Genomic DNA, 20,573 nt, shown 5'->3' on the forward strand with positions numbered 1-20,573 from the left:
GGAAAAGCATCACGGAGAGTACATATACTTCTAATTAATTACTTCAGAGTAACAGGAATAATAGAGAATTTAGTTGGGGGGGGGGGTTTTCTGCCAATCGGCTGCTTCAAACTCCAGTCCAGTAGGTGTCAGTGATGCATTTTTACGCCAGTCCGCCAACTAACATTAAAAGTCGAGGAAGAAGACTACGCCAAAGAAGAGGGTGAAGAAGAAGGACACGGAAGCCCTTTTTAATAACAACAGGGACTCGGTTCTCCCTGTACACCTGAGAAGACAATGGCGCTGCCACCCCAGCTGAAAACCATCCAGCATCATCTACGAACGGCGCAGGAGCACGATAAAAGGGACCCAGTCGTTGCTTATTACTGTAAGTTCCTGGCTACATTAGCCTTCAGGCTAGCTGTCAGCGGCTGTGCTAGCTGGACGCTAGCTGGACGCTAGCTGACGTTAGCGTCGCAGCCGCTGACAGCTCGCTAGCTCAGCAGCTGAAGCTGTGGCTGGTTTCTGCTCGGTGATGAACGCGCCGTGTTGCGTCTCGTGACATGCCCGCTGTTAACGGGGGGTTGGGAGCTTCATTAAAGTGTAACCCGGAAGCTGCTTTGCCATCCGGGCAGTTTTGCTAATTCAGATTTGGTAGTTGGTGACCTACAACGAGCCAGTCTAGATGGAGGCAGCCAAACAACTCACGACTGCTGCTCGTGCAGCCGTGACGTGCCCGCCTGGCGCGAGGGGCCGTGCAGCATGCCTGGCGCGAGGGGCCCTGCTTTTTTTGTGTCTTGTGTCCATGGGCAACATGTTTATAACTATCAACCCTCTCCGAACTGCCTACGTCATATGGGAGGGGCATCAAAGATGGCAAGACCCATGTCACGTAGGTGACCCAGGTGGCACCCAACGCATTGACCAATACATAGGAGGCGAGCAGAAAGGTGACGTGCTGATGTTGGCCAACGAGGCTTGAGGGAAGCTGGAGTGGGATGTTGTACTACAACACCGTTACCTTCAGGCTAGCCTATACCACTACCACTGTCCTCCACATCCCTTTATATTAGTTAAGGTTGTGAGATGGTGCTGAGACCAGCTGTGTTGTATGGTTTGGAGACAGTGGCACTGATGAAAAGACAGGAGGAGGAGCTGGAGGTGGCGGAGATGAAGATGCTCAGATTTCATTGGGAGTGATGAAGAAGGACAGGATTAGGAAGGAGTATATTAGAGGGACAGCTCAGGTTGGACGGTTTGGAGACAAAGCAAGAGAGACAAGATGGAGATGGTTTGGACATGTGTGGAGGAGAGATGCTGGGTATACTGGGAGAAGGATGCTGAATATGGAGCTGCCAGGGAAGAGGAGAAGAGGAAGGCCAAAGAGGAGGTTTATGGATGTGGTGAGGGAGGACATGCAGGTGGCTGGTGTGACAGAGGAAGACGCAGAGGACAGGAAGAGATGGAAACGGATGATCCGCTGTGGCGCCCCCTAACGGGAGCAGCCAAAAGTAGTAGTAGTATATGGACACCACCATCACGGTCCTCTAAATCTACACCCCTTTTTTAATCCTTCTAAATGTAAATCGGTGGCAAGAGTCTAAAAATGAGTGCTTATTTAGTCTTTGATGTGCCAACCACTGGCTGGCAGATCTCATACACTACCCCAAGCATTGCAGCATCAGTCACAGAGAAGCTCTGAGATGAGGTTTGTTTCAGATTTGGGTTGCATAGTTAAGAATCTTAACAGCCAGAGCCAAAATGCATCATGGCTGGCTGTGTTAAATTCCCCACCCTTCCTGTCTCTGAGCCATCACTATCTGGTAACTCCTTCTAAATATTTCTAGGCTGGCGTGGCATGCTCTGCTTTTAATGCTGGTTCTCCGCCCCACTCCACTGAGATGTGACGCTGTTGTGTTGGTGATTCATCACTTAACACAGTATGTTCCTACCTGACCAAGCTGCATTCCGTGCATTTCAAACGCACAATCGGATTGTCCAGTTGTTATAAAGCACCGCTCCCTGTTCTGTTGTGGAAGCTTGGAGTCTAGAATCCAAGCAGCCAGCTTGTGATCAGTCTCGCTCCCTTGCAGACAGTATAAAGTGGTTGAGAATGTGCTTTTCTTTAGTTATGTTTCATCTGAACTGACCACTTCCCCGTGAGCCTGAGCGCAGGATAGGCGGTTTGGATAACGGATGGCTGAATGGGATGATCACTACCTAATCAACATAAAGAAGTAAAAGTTGTGAAAACTGCCTGTTAAAAGTCCCCACGTGCAGGTTAAATGATTTTACAATCACCACAAAGCTCTTCTCACACCGAGGACGAATGATACTTCTGTTCCACAAATACACAATCTGGTACCGTACGCAGCCTGTAGCCAACCTTTTTACCCTTATTTGTACACTAAGTTGGAGAAATGTTTTAAGTCGGTCCATATGAATTTTCAAGCATTGTATAGAAGCCATTGTACACTTGAAGATATTGATATTGTGGTTCTTTGGACAGGTGGCGTTGATGGTACTTTGCTGCGTCTTGTACCTTTCGCACCACGACTACTCCTTCGTCCACATAACCTGACATGCCCCTTCCTTATCCGTGTGTGGCTGGAGAACATGGTGTTGGATCACAGTTAACCTCTTTAGTCTGTCCAGGGCTGAGAGATGCTGGGTGGGGCTCTTCGCTCTCTCATTACCATCAGCATCATCAATGTTGCAGACACACACGCACTCCACTTGCTGTGAGACAGACGTCCGCTCGGCGGCAGCCTGGTGTGTGTCGTCAGGGGTCTGCTGTTTGCAGTGATGCTGCAGAGATATGTCACGCTCAGGTCAAGGACTGTTTAACTGCGAGGGTCCTTTTAATGGCCCTGCTAGTGCAATGCACAACACGCCCGCATCTCGTGGCATCATGTACGGACACTCCAGAGCACTGGTGTGTGGTGGACCAGGTGCCCTTGGGCGTCTGTGTGGAGACTGTGCAGGTTTCGTCGACTCCGGTGTTAAACGTCTGGCTCGTGTGAATATCAGTGGTATGCGGGTCAGCTTGTGGTGAAGGTTAGGTAGTGCTTAATCTGCCATGCCTCTTTTTTTGAATTTTTGCTGCTTTGTTCTCCCCAGTTGTACTTACCCAATTACCCCACTCTTCCGAGCCGTCCCGGTCTCTGCTCCACCCCCTCTGCTGGTCCGGGGAGGGCTGCAGACTACCACATGCCTCCTCCCATACATGTGGAGTCACCAGCCGCTTCTTCTCACCTGACAGTGAGGAGTTTCACCAGGGGGACGTAGCGCGTGGGAGGATCACGCTATTCCCCCCAGTTCCCCCTCCCCCCTGAACAGGCATCCCCACTGACCAGAGGAGGCGCTTGTGCAGCGACCAGGACACATACCCACATCCGGCTTCCCACCTGCAGACATGGACAATTGTGTCTGTAGGGACGCCCGACCAAGCCGGAGGTAACACGGGGATTTGAACCGGCGACCCCCATGTTGGTAGGCAACACAATAGACTGCCACGCCACCTGGACGCCCATCTGCCATGTCTCATACAGACGCACAAGTCATTGTGAACCCGCTGTGACCTACACAGACTGATGCCCGTACAGACTGACGGTTTGGCTGCTTCAGGTTGACACCCCAGCAGGATAATGGACTCGGTGGTGGGGCCAGAGAGGGGATTTTATAAAGAAGCAGTGAATTCCCCAGTATTTGTCAGTAGCACCATACCCCTTGCAGCCATTTGAGCTCCATTGTCTGGCTCAAGGACACTTCAACTATTCAGCTATACTCGAACGTGGCTTCTCTAAGTGAAGGCCAGTCTGTGTTACCATTGTGTTACCATTTTACACTGAAATACCTGTCAGTAGCTTTCACAGGTTGCTTTAGAAATCTGTTTGGTGGGTCTGATGGGGTTTGGTGGGTCTGATGAGGCTTTATAAATCTGTTTGGTGGGTCTGATGGGGCTTTTGAAATCTGTTTGGTGGGTCTGATGAGGTTTGGTGGGTCTGATGAGGCTTTAGAAATCTGTTTGGTGGGTCTGATGGGGTTTGGTGGGTCTGATGAGGTTTCGTGGGTCTGGTGGGGTTTTATAAATCTGTTTGGTGGGTCTGATGGGGTTTGGTGGGTCTGATGAGGTTTCGTGGGTCTGGTGGGGTTTTATAAATCTGTTTGGTGAGTCTGATGGGGTTTGGTGGGTCTGATGAGGCTTTATAAATCTGTTTGGTGGGTCTGATGGGGCTTTAGAAATCTGTTTGGTGGGTCTGATGGGGTTTGGTGGGTCTGATGAGGTTTCGTGGGTCTGGTGGGGTTTTATAAATCTGTTTGGTGGGTCTGATGGGGTTTGGTGGGTCTGATGAGGTTTCGTGGGTCTGGTGGGGTTTTATAAATCTGTTTGGTGAGTCTGATGGGGTTTGGTGGGTCTGATGAGGCTTTATAAATCTGTTTGGTGGGTCTGATGGGGCTTTAGAAATCTGTTTGGTGGGTCTGATGAGGTTTCGTGGGTCTGGTGGGGTTTTATAAATCTGTTTGGTGGGTCTGATGAGGTTTCGTGGGTCTGGTGGGGTTTTATAAATCTGTTTGGTGGGTCTGATGGGGTTTGGTGGGTCTGATGAGGTTTCGTGGGTCTGGTGGGGTTTTATAAATCTGTTTGGTGAGTCTGATGGGGTTTGGTGGGTCTGATGAGGCTTTATAAATCTGTTTGGTGGGTCTGATGGGGCTTTAGAAATCTGTTTGGTGGGTCTGATGAGGTTTTCGTGGGTCTGGTGGGGTTTTATAAATCTGTTTGGTGGGTCTGATGGGGTTTGGTGGGTCTGATGGGGTTTTGTGGGTCTGATGGGGTTTTAAAAATCTGTTTGGTGGGTCTGGTGGGGTTTCGTGGGTGTGGTGGGGTTTTATAAATCTGTATGGTGGGTCTGATGGGTCTGGTGGGGTTTTATAAATCTGTATGGTGGGTCTGATGGGTCTGGTGGGGTTTTATAAATCTGTATGGTGGGTCTGGTGGGGTTTTGTGGGTCTGAAGGGGATTTGTGTGTGCGGTCTTAATGAAGCGATGAGGGTGTTTGTGTGTGTGTTGATGTCTTCCTTTCTGAGGTGAAAAGGTTAAAGTAATGGCAAGCATGCATATGAGTGTGTGTGTGTGTGTGTGTGTGTGTGTGTGTGTGTGAGGAATATGATGAACATTTTGTTGTGTATTTCTTATATTTTGAAGAGGATCAGGTGAAAAGGATTGTGGGTGCAGCTGTGTGCATTTTACCAGTACGTTTAAAAGAATTATTTGACTATCTTTTTCTCCCCAACTGTACTTGGCCAGTTACCCCACCCTCCGAGCCGTCCCGGTCTCTGCTCCACCCCCCCTGCTGGTCCAGGAGGGCTGCAGACTACCACATGTCTCCTCCAACACATGTGGAGTCACCAGCCGCTCCTTTTCACCTGACAGTGAGGAGTTTCACCAGGGGGACGTAGCGCGTGGGAGGATCACGCTATTCCCCCCAGCTCCCCCTCCCCCCTGAGCAGGCGCCCCAACCAACCAGAGGAGGCGCTAGTGCAGTGACCAGGACACACACCCAAATCCAGCTTCCCACCCGCAGACACGACCAATTGTGTCTGTAGGGACGCCCAACCAAGCCGAAGGTAACGCAGGGATTCGAGCCGGTGACCCTGTGTTGGTAGGCAACAGAACAGACCAGCACACCACCCGGACGCCTTATTATTTAACTGTCTTTATGAAGTAGATTATTATGAAGGGATTATTATGAAGTAGATTATTATGAAGGGATTATTATGAAGTAGATTATTATGAAGTGATTGTTATGAAGTAGATTATTATGAAGGGATTATTATGAAGTAGATTATTATGAAGTAGATTATTATGAAGTAAATTATTATGAATGGATTATTATGAAGTAGATATTATGAAGTAGATTATTATGAAGTAGATTATTATGAAGTAGATTATTATGAAGGGATTATTATGAAGTAGATTATTATGAAGTAGATTATTATGAATAGATTATTATGAAGTAGATTATTATGAAGTATTATTATGAAGTTGATTATTATGAAGGGATTATTATGAAGTAGATTATTATGAATGGATTATTATGAAGGGATTATTATGAAGTAGATTATTATGAAGTATTATTATGAAGTAGATTATTATGAATGGATTATTATGAAGTAGATTATTATGAAGGGATTATTATGAAGTAGATTATTATGAAGGGATTATTATGAAGTAGATTATTATGAAGTAGATTATTATGAATGGATTATTATGAAGTATATTATTATGAAGGGATTATTATGAAGTATTATTATGAAGTTGATTATTATGAAGTAGATTATTATGAAGGGATTATTATGAAGTAGATTATTATGAATGGATTATTATGAAGTAGATTATTATGAAGGGATTATTATGCAGTAGATTATTATGAAGGGATTATTATGAAGTAGATTATTATGAAGGGATTATTATGAAGTAGATTATCATGAATGGATTATTATGAAGTAGATTATTATGAATGGATTATTATGAAGTAGATTATTATGAATGCATTATTATGAAGTAGATTATTATGAAGTAGAGTATTATGAATGGATTATTATGAAGTAGATTATTATGAAGGGATTATTATGAAGTAGATTATTATGAAGGGATTATTATGAAGTAGATTATTATGAAGGGATTATCATGAAGTAAATTATTATGAAGGGATTATTATGAAGTAGATTATTATGAATGGATTATTATGAAGTAGATTATTATGAAAGGATTATTATGAAGTAGATTATTATGAAAGGATTATTATGAAGTAGATTATTATGAAGGGATTATTATGAAGTAGATTATTATGAAAGGATTATTATGAAGTAGATTATTATGAAAGGATTATTATGAAGTAGATTATTATGAATGGATTATTATGAAGGGATTATTATGAAGTAGATTATTATGAAGTAGATTAGTCCAGATAGATGGATACTATATTCTTTATGTCCAACAGGACATCTGTTTTCACAGCTACTACATCACAGAAACACACACATAACCACCCACATAACAACGTACAGACACACACACATAACACAACATACAGACACACACACACACACATAACCGCCCACATCACAACATACACACACACACACATAACCACTCACATCACAATATACACACACACACACACACACACGCACACACACACACACACATAACCGCCCACATAACACCATACACACAGACACACACATAATCGCCCACATAACACCATACACACAGACACACACATAACCGCCCACATCACAATATACAGACACACACAGACACACATAACCGCCCACATCACAATATACAGACAGACACACACACACACACATAACACAACATCCAGACACACACACACACATAACCATCCACATCACAACATACAGACACACACACACATAACCGCCCACATCACAACATACAGACACACACACACATAACTGCCCACATCACAACATACAGACACACACACATAACTGCCCACATCACAATATACAGACACACATACACACACACACACACACACACACACACACACACACATAACCGCCCACAGCACAACATACAGACACACACACATAACACAACATACAGACAAACACACATAACACAGCGTACAGATAAACATACACATAACCACCCACATCACAACATACAGACACACACATAACCGCACACATCACAACATACAGACACATACACATAACACAACATACATATATACACACACATAACACAACATACAGACACACACACACACACATAACCGCCCACATCACAACATATAGGCACACACACACACACATAACCACATCACAACACACAGACACACACACACATAATACAACATACATATATACACACACATAACACAACATACAGATAAACCTACACTTAACCGTCCACATCACAACACATATACATACATACACACACACACACACACATACATACATACATACATACATACACACATATCGCCTACATCACAACGTACAGACACACATCACAACATACAGATATACGTACATACACATAACCACCCACATCACAACATACAGATATACATACACACAACTGCCCAATTCACATCATACAGATACACAGACACATAACCGCCCACATCACAACGTACAGACACACATCACAACATACAGATATACGTACATACACATAACCACCCACATCACAACATACAGATATACATACACACAACTGCCCAATTTACAACATACAGATACATAGACACATAACCGCCCACATCACAACGTACAGACACACATCACAACATACAGATATACATACTCATAACCACCCACATCACAACGTACAGACACACATCACAACATACAGATATACGTACATACACATAACCACCCACATCACAACATACAGATATACATACACACAACTGCCCACTTCACAACATACAGATACACAGACACATAACCGCCCACATCACAACGTACAGACACACATCACAACATACAGATATACATACTCATAACCACCCACATCACAACGTACAGACACACATCACAACATACAGATATACGTACATACACATAACCACCCACATCACAACATACAGATATACATACACACAACTGCCCACTTCACAACATACAGATACACAGACACATAACCGCCCACATCACATGGTACAGACACACATCACAACATACAGATATACATACTCATAACCACCCACATCACAACGTACAGACACACATCACAACATACAGATATACGTACATACACATAACCACCCACATCACAACATACAGATATACATACACACAACTGCCCACTTCACAACATACAGATACATAGACACATAACCGCCCACATCACAACGTACAGACACACATCACAACATACAGATATACATACTCATAACCACCCACATCACAACGTACAGACACACATCACAACATACAGATATACGTACATACACATAACCACCCACATCACAACATACAGATATACATACACACAACTGCCCACTTCACAACATACAGATACATAGACACATAACCGCCCACATCACAACGTACAGACACACATCACAACATACAGATATACATACTCATAACCACCCACATCACAACGTACAGACACACATCACAACATACAGATATACGTACATACACATAACCACCCACATCACAACATACAGATATACATACACACAACTGCCCACTTCACAACATACAGATACACAGACACATAACCGCCCACATCACAACGTACAGACACACATCACAACATACAGATATACATACTCATAACCACCCACATCACAACGTACAGACACACATCACAACATACAGATATACGTACATACACATAACCACCCACATCACAACATACAGATATACATACACACAACTGCCCACTTCACAACATACAGATACACAGACACATAACCGCCCACATCACATGGTACAGATAAACATACACATAACTGCCCACATCACAACGTACAGACTTACATAAACACATGACATTCATAAAGACATAACTTCAACTCACTCACTCACCGATCAGTGCTGCTCTATGCTACGTTAGCGAGGCAGTTGGTGTAGTGCTGCTTTGGCAGAAGGGTGGAACCTGCTAAAGCGACCTCTTCTCCATTTCAGAGTTCTGTATCTGCGTCCTAGTGGCAGGAGGGTGAGATATGGATCCAGGGGCCAATCGGTGTCATTCACTTTTGTTAATTTAAGGCATTTGATGGCTCTATCGTTCACGCCTGAGAGGTTGGGTGTAGAGGAGTGGATGATCTTGTTGGCAGCATGTGTGAGCCTGGGGCTTGTGTTTTGGTTGGGGATGGTCAGCGTGGTATAGACACCGGGGGAACAGTACATCGGGACGGGGTGGATTATGCTTTTGTAAAGTAACAATAGGAGGTGGGGGGGGGCAGGAAGTGCTCTGAGCTTGCAGATGATTGGGAGTCTTTGTTGGGATCATTTATGGATATCAGTGTCAATCAAACCTGAGGTTACGGTCTAAAGGTATTTGAAGTTGTTGACCCGTGTCCGCTGTCTGACCGTGGGTGGAGATGGGCTTCAGTCCGGGGCAGAGGTGATAACATTGTTTGTGATGTAACTCCGCAAACAGTTTTCATCTTTCTGACATCCAACCATTATCCACCCGCTTATCCCAATTGCTGTCGCGGGATGCCTGAGCCCATCCCAGCAGTAATTGGGCGGCAGGCGGGGAGACACCCTGGACAGGTCGCCAGGCCATCACAGATCTTTCTGACATGGGTTAGGCAGAGGTTCCCCCCCCCCCCCACCATTTTTCTCCCAATTATACTTGGCCAACTACCCCACTCTTCCTAGCCGTCTCGGTTGCTGCTCCACCCCCTCTGCCAATCTTGGGAGGAGGGCTGCAGACTACCACATGCCTCCTCCAATACCTGTCGAGTTACCAGCCGCTTCTTTTCACCTGACTTCACCTTTCATCACCTTTCAGCTGATGTTTCTCCCGGGAAAGGGTTGCCTGCGCCGACACCTGGCCATCACCGTTGACAATGTCATGGTGACACCAGCTTGGACTGTGAGGAATCTGGGTGTGACCCTGAACGGCCAACTGTCACTTGCTGCAAGCATTGCATCGGTTGCTCACTCCTGCAGATTTCTCCTCTATAACATCAGGAGGATTCGCCCATTTCTCACTGACAAGACAGCACAGGTGCTCATCCAGGCTCTGGTCATCTCCTGGCTGGACTACGGCAACTCCCTCCTTGCTGGCGTCCCGGCATCAGCCATCAGCCCTCTGGAGCTTGTTCAGAAAACCTAAGTTCTCCCACACAACTCCCCTTCTCATGTCCCTACACTGGCTCCCAGTAGCTCCTCCTCGCATCCAGTTTAAGACTCTGGTGCTGGCCTACAGGGCAGTGAAAGGAACAGCTCCTTCCTATCTCCAGGCCATGGTCAAGCCCTACACCCCCGCCCGACCACTTCGCTCTGCTGCCTCGGGACGCCTGGTTGCCCCGTTGCTCAGAGGCCCCTGCTGCCGATCGACCCGGTCCCGGCTCTGTTCTGTCCTGGCCCCACAGTGGTGGACTGAACTCCCCACTGATGGCAGGACAGCGGAGTTCTGCCCATCTTTCAGCGCAGGTTGAAATCTCACCTTTTCAAGAACTACTACCCTGTTACTTCCTCTTAGCACTTATTGTATTCACTCATTTAAAAAACAAAAAAATCTCTTTCTTGTGCTTTTACTTTAGCACTGGTTTTGCTCTTAGATCCTTGTTTAGAGAGAAGATGCACTCATGACCTCTGATGACTAGTAGTTCTCCTGTGATCCCTGTGTTGGTAGGCAACGGAATAGACCGCCACACCACCCGGACGCCCAGGCAAAGTTTTGTATGTGTGTTCATGTGTGTTTCATAGATGCACTTTAAAATGTCACGTTTCCTCTCATCTATAAAAGCGTTGGAATACCAAGCTGTGATTTTTGTGCCATGTCGATTTGACTCCATAAAGGATGATGGCATAATGACTGTGAAGGTGAATACGAAGTGACCATTTACAGGGTCCTAGAGTTTCTAGGGTAGTCTTTAATGAAGAGGGTTTGGTGGAGATTACCATATTTTTCCTGAAAGTGCTGTATTAAGTGCGACGGCAGTGAGTGACTCACTTTCCATCCTTCCTCAAGGTTAAAACATGCGGTGGAGCTTTTCTATATTACTATACTGGAAGTCTGAGTATGTTTTCTGCCAGCGTCTCAGACTAGGGCTGCAAAATTTCACCAGATATTTGGACTGTTCTACCAGACTGATTACAGTTTAAAAACAAACAAAAACAATGGCTGGTTGCCTCCCAAAGTGGGTGGTTGGAGCTGGCAGACTGGAACATGTGGCTGGTTGTTAGCGGTAATCTTTCATCCTCATCCTCTTATTTTTTTGGCACGGCTCCTGACTAGACATTTGCATGGTCTGCAGTGATATGACTAATTGACAATCATTTGCAGGTGGTGAAAAGTTTGGGAATTTGATGAAAAGTCTGACAAAATGGGGGGGGGGGGGGTATTAATTCCCTGTGCACAAAGGATAATGTCATTTTAGATGAGGCTGTCGTTTCATGGCAGAATGTGCTCCAGGACGTGATCTTACTCAAGGTCCAATCAGTGTGTGGGTTGTGCGTCTTGAGCCAGGGATAACCAAACACCAGCGGAGTGTGAGGACAGTCAAGAATATGGAAACTGGGGCATCCGGGTAGCATAGCGGTCCATTCCATTGCCAGTACATAGCCTCTCCAACAGCAAGCCCTATGTAGCGCCTCCTCGTGGCGACACGCGGTAACTGGGTACACCTTGGACCCTGGCTGAACTACAAGGGACTCGGAGGAGGTCTGGCCCCTAGACGTGCGGTACGCAGGCCCACCGGTGTGTGGATATTCCCTGATGCCCACGAACCAGCCCCCAGCTATGGGTTAAACAGTGCCACCTAGTGGATATATCGGAAGAGGAATAGGCTACGGGAGTAAACCCCTAGACAACATCAACGTCCACAGTGCTGTTGTTTTGTGTTTTCTTGCCCCTTTGTGTGTGTTTAAGTGGGAGAGTCCTGCTGGCGTCGTGTGTGGCTGCCACTTCTCCCTCTCGTAGCCCCCCTCCCCATCCACCCCTGTATGTCTGCCCCCCTTCCCATCCACCCCTGTATGTCTGCCCCCCCTTCCCATCCACCCCTGTATGTCTGTGTTGTGTTTATCTGTTGTCTTGTTTCACCCCGTTTACTGTAAAGCCACTTTGAGTGTTAGAAAAGCACTATATAAGTTTTTATTATTATTGTATTATCTTTATTATTATTATTATTATTATTATCATCTGTATTGTTGGACTGAAGCCCTGCTCCCTCCAGTGTGGGTCAGAATGGGCCAGTGATTCAGTCAGACCACTGGAGGTCAGCAGTGACATGTGTCTGGTCTCCACTGGGAGGATCTGACTAGAAGTGTGTGTGTGTGTGTGTGTGTGTGTGTGTGTGTGTGTGTGTGTGTGTGTGTGTGTGTGTGTGTGTGTGTGTGTGTGTGTGTGTGTGTGTGTGTGTGTGTGTGTGTGTGTGTGTTCTGGTAGGCAGATTTTAGACCGCAGGCCATAGAGGCAGAAAACCCCCAAATGAGCGAGCTGCTCATGTCAGAGTGGATGTAGAATAACGTGTTGTCCTATTTGCCACAGCCAGTGCATGCTAAACAGAGTACAGGACGTAGAACTGGATCTTTTTTTTTTAAATTTTCTTTGATGACACCATTATGGTGTTTGCTGTGTATTCTGCTCCATTTAAAAAAAATTTTTTTTATTGCACACCTTCCATTACAAACCGCTGAGGAGAGCTCCAGCGGAGTTTCCCCCATCCGCCCAAATCCTAATGAGCACTTGGATCTCAGCAGGTCTCCACCTTAGGGCCCTGACACACCAGACCTTCGGCCAATGTTGGGCCGTCGGTGAGCGTCTGTGACCCTAGTTTTTGCGGTGTGTCCCACACCATCGGCCCTAGTCGGACCCCTGTCGGCAGCTTTTCGGACGGTTCAACATTGAACCGGCGGAGCCCGTCGGTGAGAGAGATCACTCTGATTGGCTGTTCAGCTTAGCGAATCAGTGCTAAGCTAGCGAATCAGGGCCGTCAGCTGTAGTCTTTGTGGTGTGTTCAAGTGCTACTTTTTGGCCCAGACGGCAGGCGATGTGAGGCGACGCAACAGTCGGCCTTCATCGCCACTAGTCGGTTGGTGTGTCTGGGCCCTTATGGTTTCCACCTCCATCACCTGTAGAAGTCAGTTTGAACGATCGTTTCAGATGGATTATTTACAGAGAGCAGTTGGTCTGTGACACACGAGTCTCATCCTCAACCAGTCTGATCATCACCAGTTTCGCCTCATGGCGACTTGTATTTGGTAGCACACCCTGAGGCAGTACGACATTCACATACCTGGACCCCGAGCCTGACTGATGTAGGAATTTTAAGACCGATACCAATTTTGATATTTGAGGATTTAAAGGTCCGATAATGATATATCAGCCAATATTAATTATTTTCCAGAAACACAACATGAACAAAGATTTTTCCGAATATTTTTTATGTGTAGTTGTTTAAGAGTCCTCACTATGATAACATGACGTAATACAGTTTAAAAATAAACTTGTTTTATGACATAATTAGTACCCAACTCTAACCCTAACCCGTCTCACATGGTGCAGTAAACTGATGCGGCGACCTGGAGTAAACACTACTGCTGGATGCGTCTAATACTACATGACTGTCTGCAACCAGGACTTGGGACTTGGGGAGTTCACACTACAAGTTTGAAAGAGAAGTTAGGTAACTTTTCTTGGCTACCAAGCCATGTTGGATACTTGATCAGCTCACATGTGCCCCCTCTGGTTTGATCATTTCCAGTACAGCGACTCAGACATGTGCGTCACAGACACATGTGCCATGGCGTCATGTAGGCAGAGTAAGTGTAACGCTCATAAGCGGTCCTGCACTGATATGCGTGGCATAGCTAGCTTTGTGGGTAGCCTAGTTTAGCAGTGGGCAGTGTTGTAAAGTGCTGTAAGCCATGCTGCCAGAGAATTTGTAGAAGTGACGAGGAGGAAACTATAGGGCAGTTGTTTGTTCACTCACTAGAACTGCCACACTGTTTCATAAATAAACCTACATGCAGTCTGTCAGCAGCGTAGCCTACACAACTCAGCTAACGTAACAGCAAGTGTATTTTGATGTTTGACTGATGGTACCGGTTTCCACGTTACTGCAGCAAAGCCACACATGCTGACATGACTGTTGGCAGGCGTATTCAGGCTAAGAGGACGTGATGGGGGTATTTATTAAGTAATGTGTTACACGTGAGAATGATCATCTGACCATGAACACAGATTGTCTTCGTCGTGGGCTACTCTGCACCGTGGTGAAGTTAGTTTTAAGTTGGATTTTTGACTTCCATTCACTCCGGGAGCGGCTTCTTCTTACTCAGTTTCGCCCAGTTTTGAAAGTAAGAGGACGGACGGTTAGCTCACCTCGGAGCGCTCGCTCTTCACCACAGGGGGAGCTGTTGGATCCGGAGTGAATGTCTGTCGAATAACCACTATGCACCCTATGCATCCATCACCTTTGTGCACTGCCTGTTGATGCCTATGTCCTATTGGACGTGAACCTGGTGTTTTGGCATTTACTTGTGTTGTCGCCTCCTGACTAGATGCTTGCTTGTGTTGTGTTGTGTTAACTCGCAGATGTGCGTCGCTTTGGATAAAAGCGTCTGCTACATGAAACCGTAACATTGTAACGTAAAACTAACCTCACCGTGGTCTATGCTGCTCACTGCATGCATCAGCTGATTGTTGTGATTTGTGGCATTCCAAAAATGTGTGTTGCCAACGGTGGCGTTGCAAACTATGTAATGGCAAACGGAGTTTCACCAGGGGGACGTAGCGCGTGGGAGGATCACGCTATTCCCCCCGGTTCCCCCTCCCCCCTGAACAGGCGTCCCGACCAACCAGAGGAGGCGCTAGTGCAGCGACCAGGACACATACCCACATCTGGCTTCCCACCTGCAGACATGGCCAGTTGTGTCTGTAGGGACGCCCGCCCAAGCCGAAGGTAACACGGGGATTCGATCCAGCTATCCCCGTGTTGGTAGGCAACAGAATAGACCACCACGCTAGCCGGATAGCAGTCAGTCTTCTGGGGTCTGCCAAACTCCACTTCCCATTGAGCCAATATATTATATGGTTGTAGATGGAGAAAGTAAGTGTACTTACATAGTAATGCACAATTTCATAGCACACTTAAAAATAAGTCCAGGGTGTCAGTCTTCCAGCATGTTAGAAACTTGTACCTCATCTTTCCTTCAACCAGCCTGAGAATACACACACACACACACACACACACACACACACACACACACACACACACACACAGACTTCCTGCAGTTAGCCAACATAATGGCATTCCTGTTGTTTGTACGGGGGAAGGGTGCAGAGAGGAACTGAGGGAAAGGGAGCGAGAGAGACAGACTATTGGCAGAGACTCTCCCTGACTGACGTCAAGTTAGCTTGTAGCGCTGGGTGTGGTGCAAGGCAGCTTGATGTAAATCCTAATTCCTAGTGTCTTCTGTGTCACCCATCGGCCCCGGGCCACAGCGTTTCACATCCGGTCCATCCCTTAGGCACTTGGTACATAAACAAGTCAAGTTATTCCCTTGGAAAACTGCCGTGTATTTTTTAAAAGTTATCACATTTAATTTCTCAGTCATGTGATTCTCAACAAGGCACTACGGCCATGCGTTGCTGTTAGTTAAACTTGAGAGAGCCTGCCACTGTCGGCCGTTTTCCATAGCATAATTCCCGTTACTTCACTCCATGAACCATCCAGACCTGGAATCATCTGCAGCAAGTGGAGCACCCTCTGTTTCTGTTCTTATGCATTTACATAGCGATGGCAAAAAAAGGAAGTGACCGTTTAAAATGAGATTGTTAAGAAGATAACGCCAGACACGCCATGATGCGCAGTGTAGATTGTACATACAGTGGTGGAGTTTTTAGTTATTGTGTTAGATTTGTACAAACCCCAATTCCAGTGAAGTTGGGACGTTGTGTAAAAGGTGAATAAAAACAGAATACAATGATTTGCAAATCCTTTTCCACCTATATTCAATTGAATACACTACAAAGACAAGATATTTAATGTTCAAACTGATAAACTTTATTGTTTTTTGCAAATATTCCCTCATTTTGAATGTGATGCCTGCAACACATTCCAAAGAAGCTGGGACAGGGGCAACAAAAGACCTGGAAAGTTGAGGAATGCTCAAAAACCACCTGTCTGGAACATTCCACAGGTGAACAGGTTAACTGGAAACAGGTGAGTGTCATGATTGGGTATAAAAGGAGCCTCCCCGAAGAAAGGCTCAGTCGTTCACAAGCAAGGATGGGGCGAGGTTCACCACTTTGTGAACAACTGTGTGAGCAAATAGTCCAACAGTTTAAGAACAACGTTTCTCAACGTACAGCTGCAAGGAATTTAGGGATTTCATCATCTCCAGTCCATAATATCATCACAAGATTCAGAGAATCCCGAGAAATCTCTGCACGTCAGCGGCAAGGCCCAAAACCAACACTGAATGCCCGTGACCTTCGACCCCTCAGGCGGCACTGCATTAAAAACCCACATTCTTTGTGTAAAGGATATTACCACATGGGCTCAGGAACACTTGGGAAAACCATCGTCAGTTAACACGGTTGGTCGCTACATCTACAAGTGCAAGTTAAAACTCTACCATGCAAAGCCAAAGCCAGATATCAACACCACCCAGAAACACCGCCCGCCGGCTTCTCTGGCCCGACCTCATCTGAGATGGACTGACGCAAAGTGGACAAGTGTGCTGTGGTCTGACGAGTCCACACTTCACATTGTTTTTGGAAATCATGGACGTGGTGTCCTCCGGGCTAAAGAGGAAAAGGACCATCCAGATTGTCATCAGCCCAGAGTCCAGAAGCCAGCATCTGTGATGGTATGGGGGGGGGGTGTTAGTGCCCCATGGCATCATGGGTAACTTGCACATCTGTGAAGGCACCATTAATGCTGAAAGGTCCATACAGGTTTTGGAGCAACATGTGCTGCCATCCAAGCGACGTCTTTTTCAGGGACGTCCCTGCTTATTTCAGCAAGACAATGCCAAGCCACATTCTGCAGGTGGTCCACCAGCGGGGCTTCGTAGTAAAAGAGTGCGGGTACTGGACCGGCCTGCCTGTAGTCCAGACCTGTCTCCCATTGAACATGTGTGGCGCATTATGAAGCGCACAATACGACAACGGACTGTTGAGCAACTGAAGTCGTACATCAGCAAGAATGGGAAAGAATTCCACCTACAAAGCTTCAACAAGTAGTGTCCTCAGTTCCCAAACGCTTATTGAGTGTTGTTAAAAGGAAAGGTGGTGTAACACAGTGGTGAACAAGCCCCTGTCCCAGCTTCTTTGGGACGTGTTGCAGGCATCACATTCACAATGAGGGAATATTTGCAAAAAAACAATAAAGTTTATCAGTTTGAACATTAAACATCTTGTCTTTGTAGTGTATTCAACTGAATATAGGTGGAAAAGGATTTGCAAATCATTGTATTCTGTTTTTATTTATGTTTTACACAATGTCCCAACTTCATTGGAATTGGGGTTTGTACCTTAATCAAACCTTAATTTGCCCCGGAGAGGGTGAAAGAGGAAAATACATAAAATGTGCATTAATATCTGATGGACTGCTTGAATACAATGTAGTTTCATTGTTTAATTTAAATCTACTGGGGAATCCGGGTGGTATGGTGGTCTATTCCGTTGGATTGACAGTTCGAATCCCCGTGTTACCTCTGGCTTGGTCGTCCCCACAGACACCGTTGGCCGTGTCTGCAGGTGAGATGCCGGATGTGGGTATGTGTCGTGGTCGCTCCACTAGCACCTCCTCTGGTAGGTCGGGACGCCTGTTCGGGGGGGAAGGTGGAACGGGGGGAATAGCGTGATCCTCCCATGTGCTACGGCCCCCTGGTGAAACTCATCACTGTCAGGTGAAAAGAAGCGGCTGGTGACTCCACATGTATGGGAGGAGACATGTGGTAGTCTGCAGCCCTCCCCGGGTCGGCACAGGGGGTGGACCAGCGACCGGAATGGCTCAGAAGAGTGGGGTAATTGGCTGGATACAATTGGGGAGAAAAAAAGGGGGGGGGTTTAAATCTGTCTTCAGGGTGTCCACAATTAATCTGATCTACTTTGCATGCAGTGCTTGCTTGTTTCCATGTGCTTAAGGAAAGTGTGGAATGTGTAGACCTCGTTTGGAACTGGTGTTACTAGTAATGGAAACTACTTCTGATACCGTGAGCGGGGTACAGTTTCATGGCACACTACGGCAGTGGAAAGGAGCCTTGTAGGGAACGAAAACGCTGAATGCTAGCTGTGTTTATTGTGCCTCGCTCTGCCCATTGAACTGCAAAGGGAACTGAGCTCTTAACCTTGAACTGTTAAAGGAGTAAGTCAGAATCCTGTCCACAGCGCTCACTGTAGTACATAGGTAGGTTTCACTTTCACCGTCATCCATCCATTTATTCCTACAGGGCTTGCAGTTCCATCTTGCGATCTTTGGTTTAATGCAATGAATGTGGAGCAAATCCACAATCCTTTTCAGTGTAAAAAAATCCCTCCACGCTTCAGACAAGGCTAACATAATGCTACAGCAGTCAAACTAAGTGAATGCCAGTGGTCCTTTCAGAGATTTAAAGTTGTTTTTTATTGCCAGAATTCCCTCTTCTTCTCTGCTTTGCTTAGCCGTGGCAGAGTGACTCCTGCTGATGATCTCTTGCAGGGAAAGAAACACAGTAGTAAACCACCATAACCGGCTGTAAAAACATTGTACATTTTTATAATGACCACTTAAATGTGCTATGAATGCTGCAGCATCATGTTCACTTTGGCTGAACCATGTAGTGTTCATTTTGCTCTGAAGGAGGCTTGTGGATCTGTCCTCTATTATTTATCAAAGAAGGTTGAATCAGTTCATCTGATACAATCTTTATTGTCAGACATGTCTCATCAGTCAGCTGAGTGACCTCTTCAGTCTTACTTACTTAGTCTTACTGTCAATGAGTTACTTAGTCTTATTATCTCTTAGTTACTTAGTCTTACTATCACTTAGTCTTACTATCACTTACTTAGTCGTACTGTCACTTACTTACTTAGTCTTACTATCACCTAGTTACTTAGTCTTACTGTCACTTACTTAGTCTTATCACTTAGTTACTTAGTCTTACTATCACTTAGTTACTTAGTCTTACTTTCACTTACTTAGTCTTAGTGTCACTTAGTTACTTAGTCTTACTATCACCTAGTTACTTAGTCTTACTGTCACTTACTTAGTCTTATCACTTAGTTACTTAGTCTTACTATCACTTAGTTACTTAGTCTTACTTTCACTTACTTAGTCTTAGTGTCACTTAGTTACTTAGTCTTACTATCACTTAGTTACTTAGTCTTACTATCACTTACTTACTTAGTCTTACTGTCACTCAGTTACTTAGTCTTACTGTCACTCAGTTGAGCGATGAAACATGTCTGATAATAAACGTTGTATCCACATGAACTGATTCAACCTTCTTTGATTTTGTCACCTGGATTCCTCCCCCGTTTTTTTTCCCCCAGTTGTATCTGGCCAATTACCCCAGTCTTCTGAGCTGTCCCAGTCTCTGCTCCGACCCCTCTGCCGATCCGGGGAGGGCTGCAGACTACCACATGTCTCCTCCGATACATGTGAAGTCACCAGCCGCTTCTTTTCACCTGACAGTGAGGAGTTTCACCAGGGGGACGTAGTGCATGGGAGGATCGCGATATTCCCCCCAATTCCCCCTCCCCCCTGAACAGGCACCCCGGCCGATCAGAGGAGGCGCTAGTGCAGCAACCAGGACACTTACCCACATCCAGCTTCCCACCCGCAGACACGGCCAATTGTGTCTGTAGGGATGCCCGACCAAGCTGGAGGTAACACGGGGATTTGAACCGGTGATCCCTGTAT

The 20,573-nt window shown here is 45.9% G+C and overlaps 1 protein-coding gene across 2 annotated transcripts in view; it reads left to right on the plus strand.

Annotated features, from left to right (window-relative positions):
• The first annotated feature begins 214 nt into the window (after nucleotides 1-214).
• The window catches only part of vta1 (vesicle (multivesicular body) trafficking 1), a 138,023-nt gene continuing 117,664 nt past the window's right edge, over nucleotides 215-20,573 (plus strand). For both annotated transcript variants that reach the window (XM_056294847.1, XM_056294848.1), the window contains exon 1: nucleotides 215-367. In XM_056294847.1, the coding sequence (XP_056150822.1) occupies nucleotides 277-367 (91 nt within the window). In that variant the 5' untranslated portion in view covers nucleotides 215-276. The remainder of the gene's footprint in view (nucleotides 368-20,573) is intronic.

The sequence above is a fragment of the Lampris incognitus genome, chromosome 15 (assembly GCF_029633865.1).
Source record: "Lampris incognitus isolate fLamInc1 chromosome 15, fLamInc1.hap2, whole genome shotgun sequence".
Lineage (NCBI taxonomy): Eukaryota > Metazoa > Chordata > Actinopteri > Lampriformes > Lampridae > Lampris > Lampris incognitus.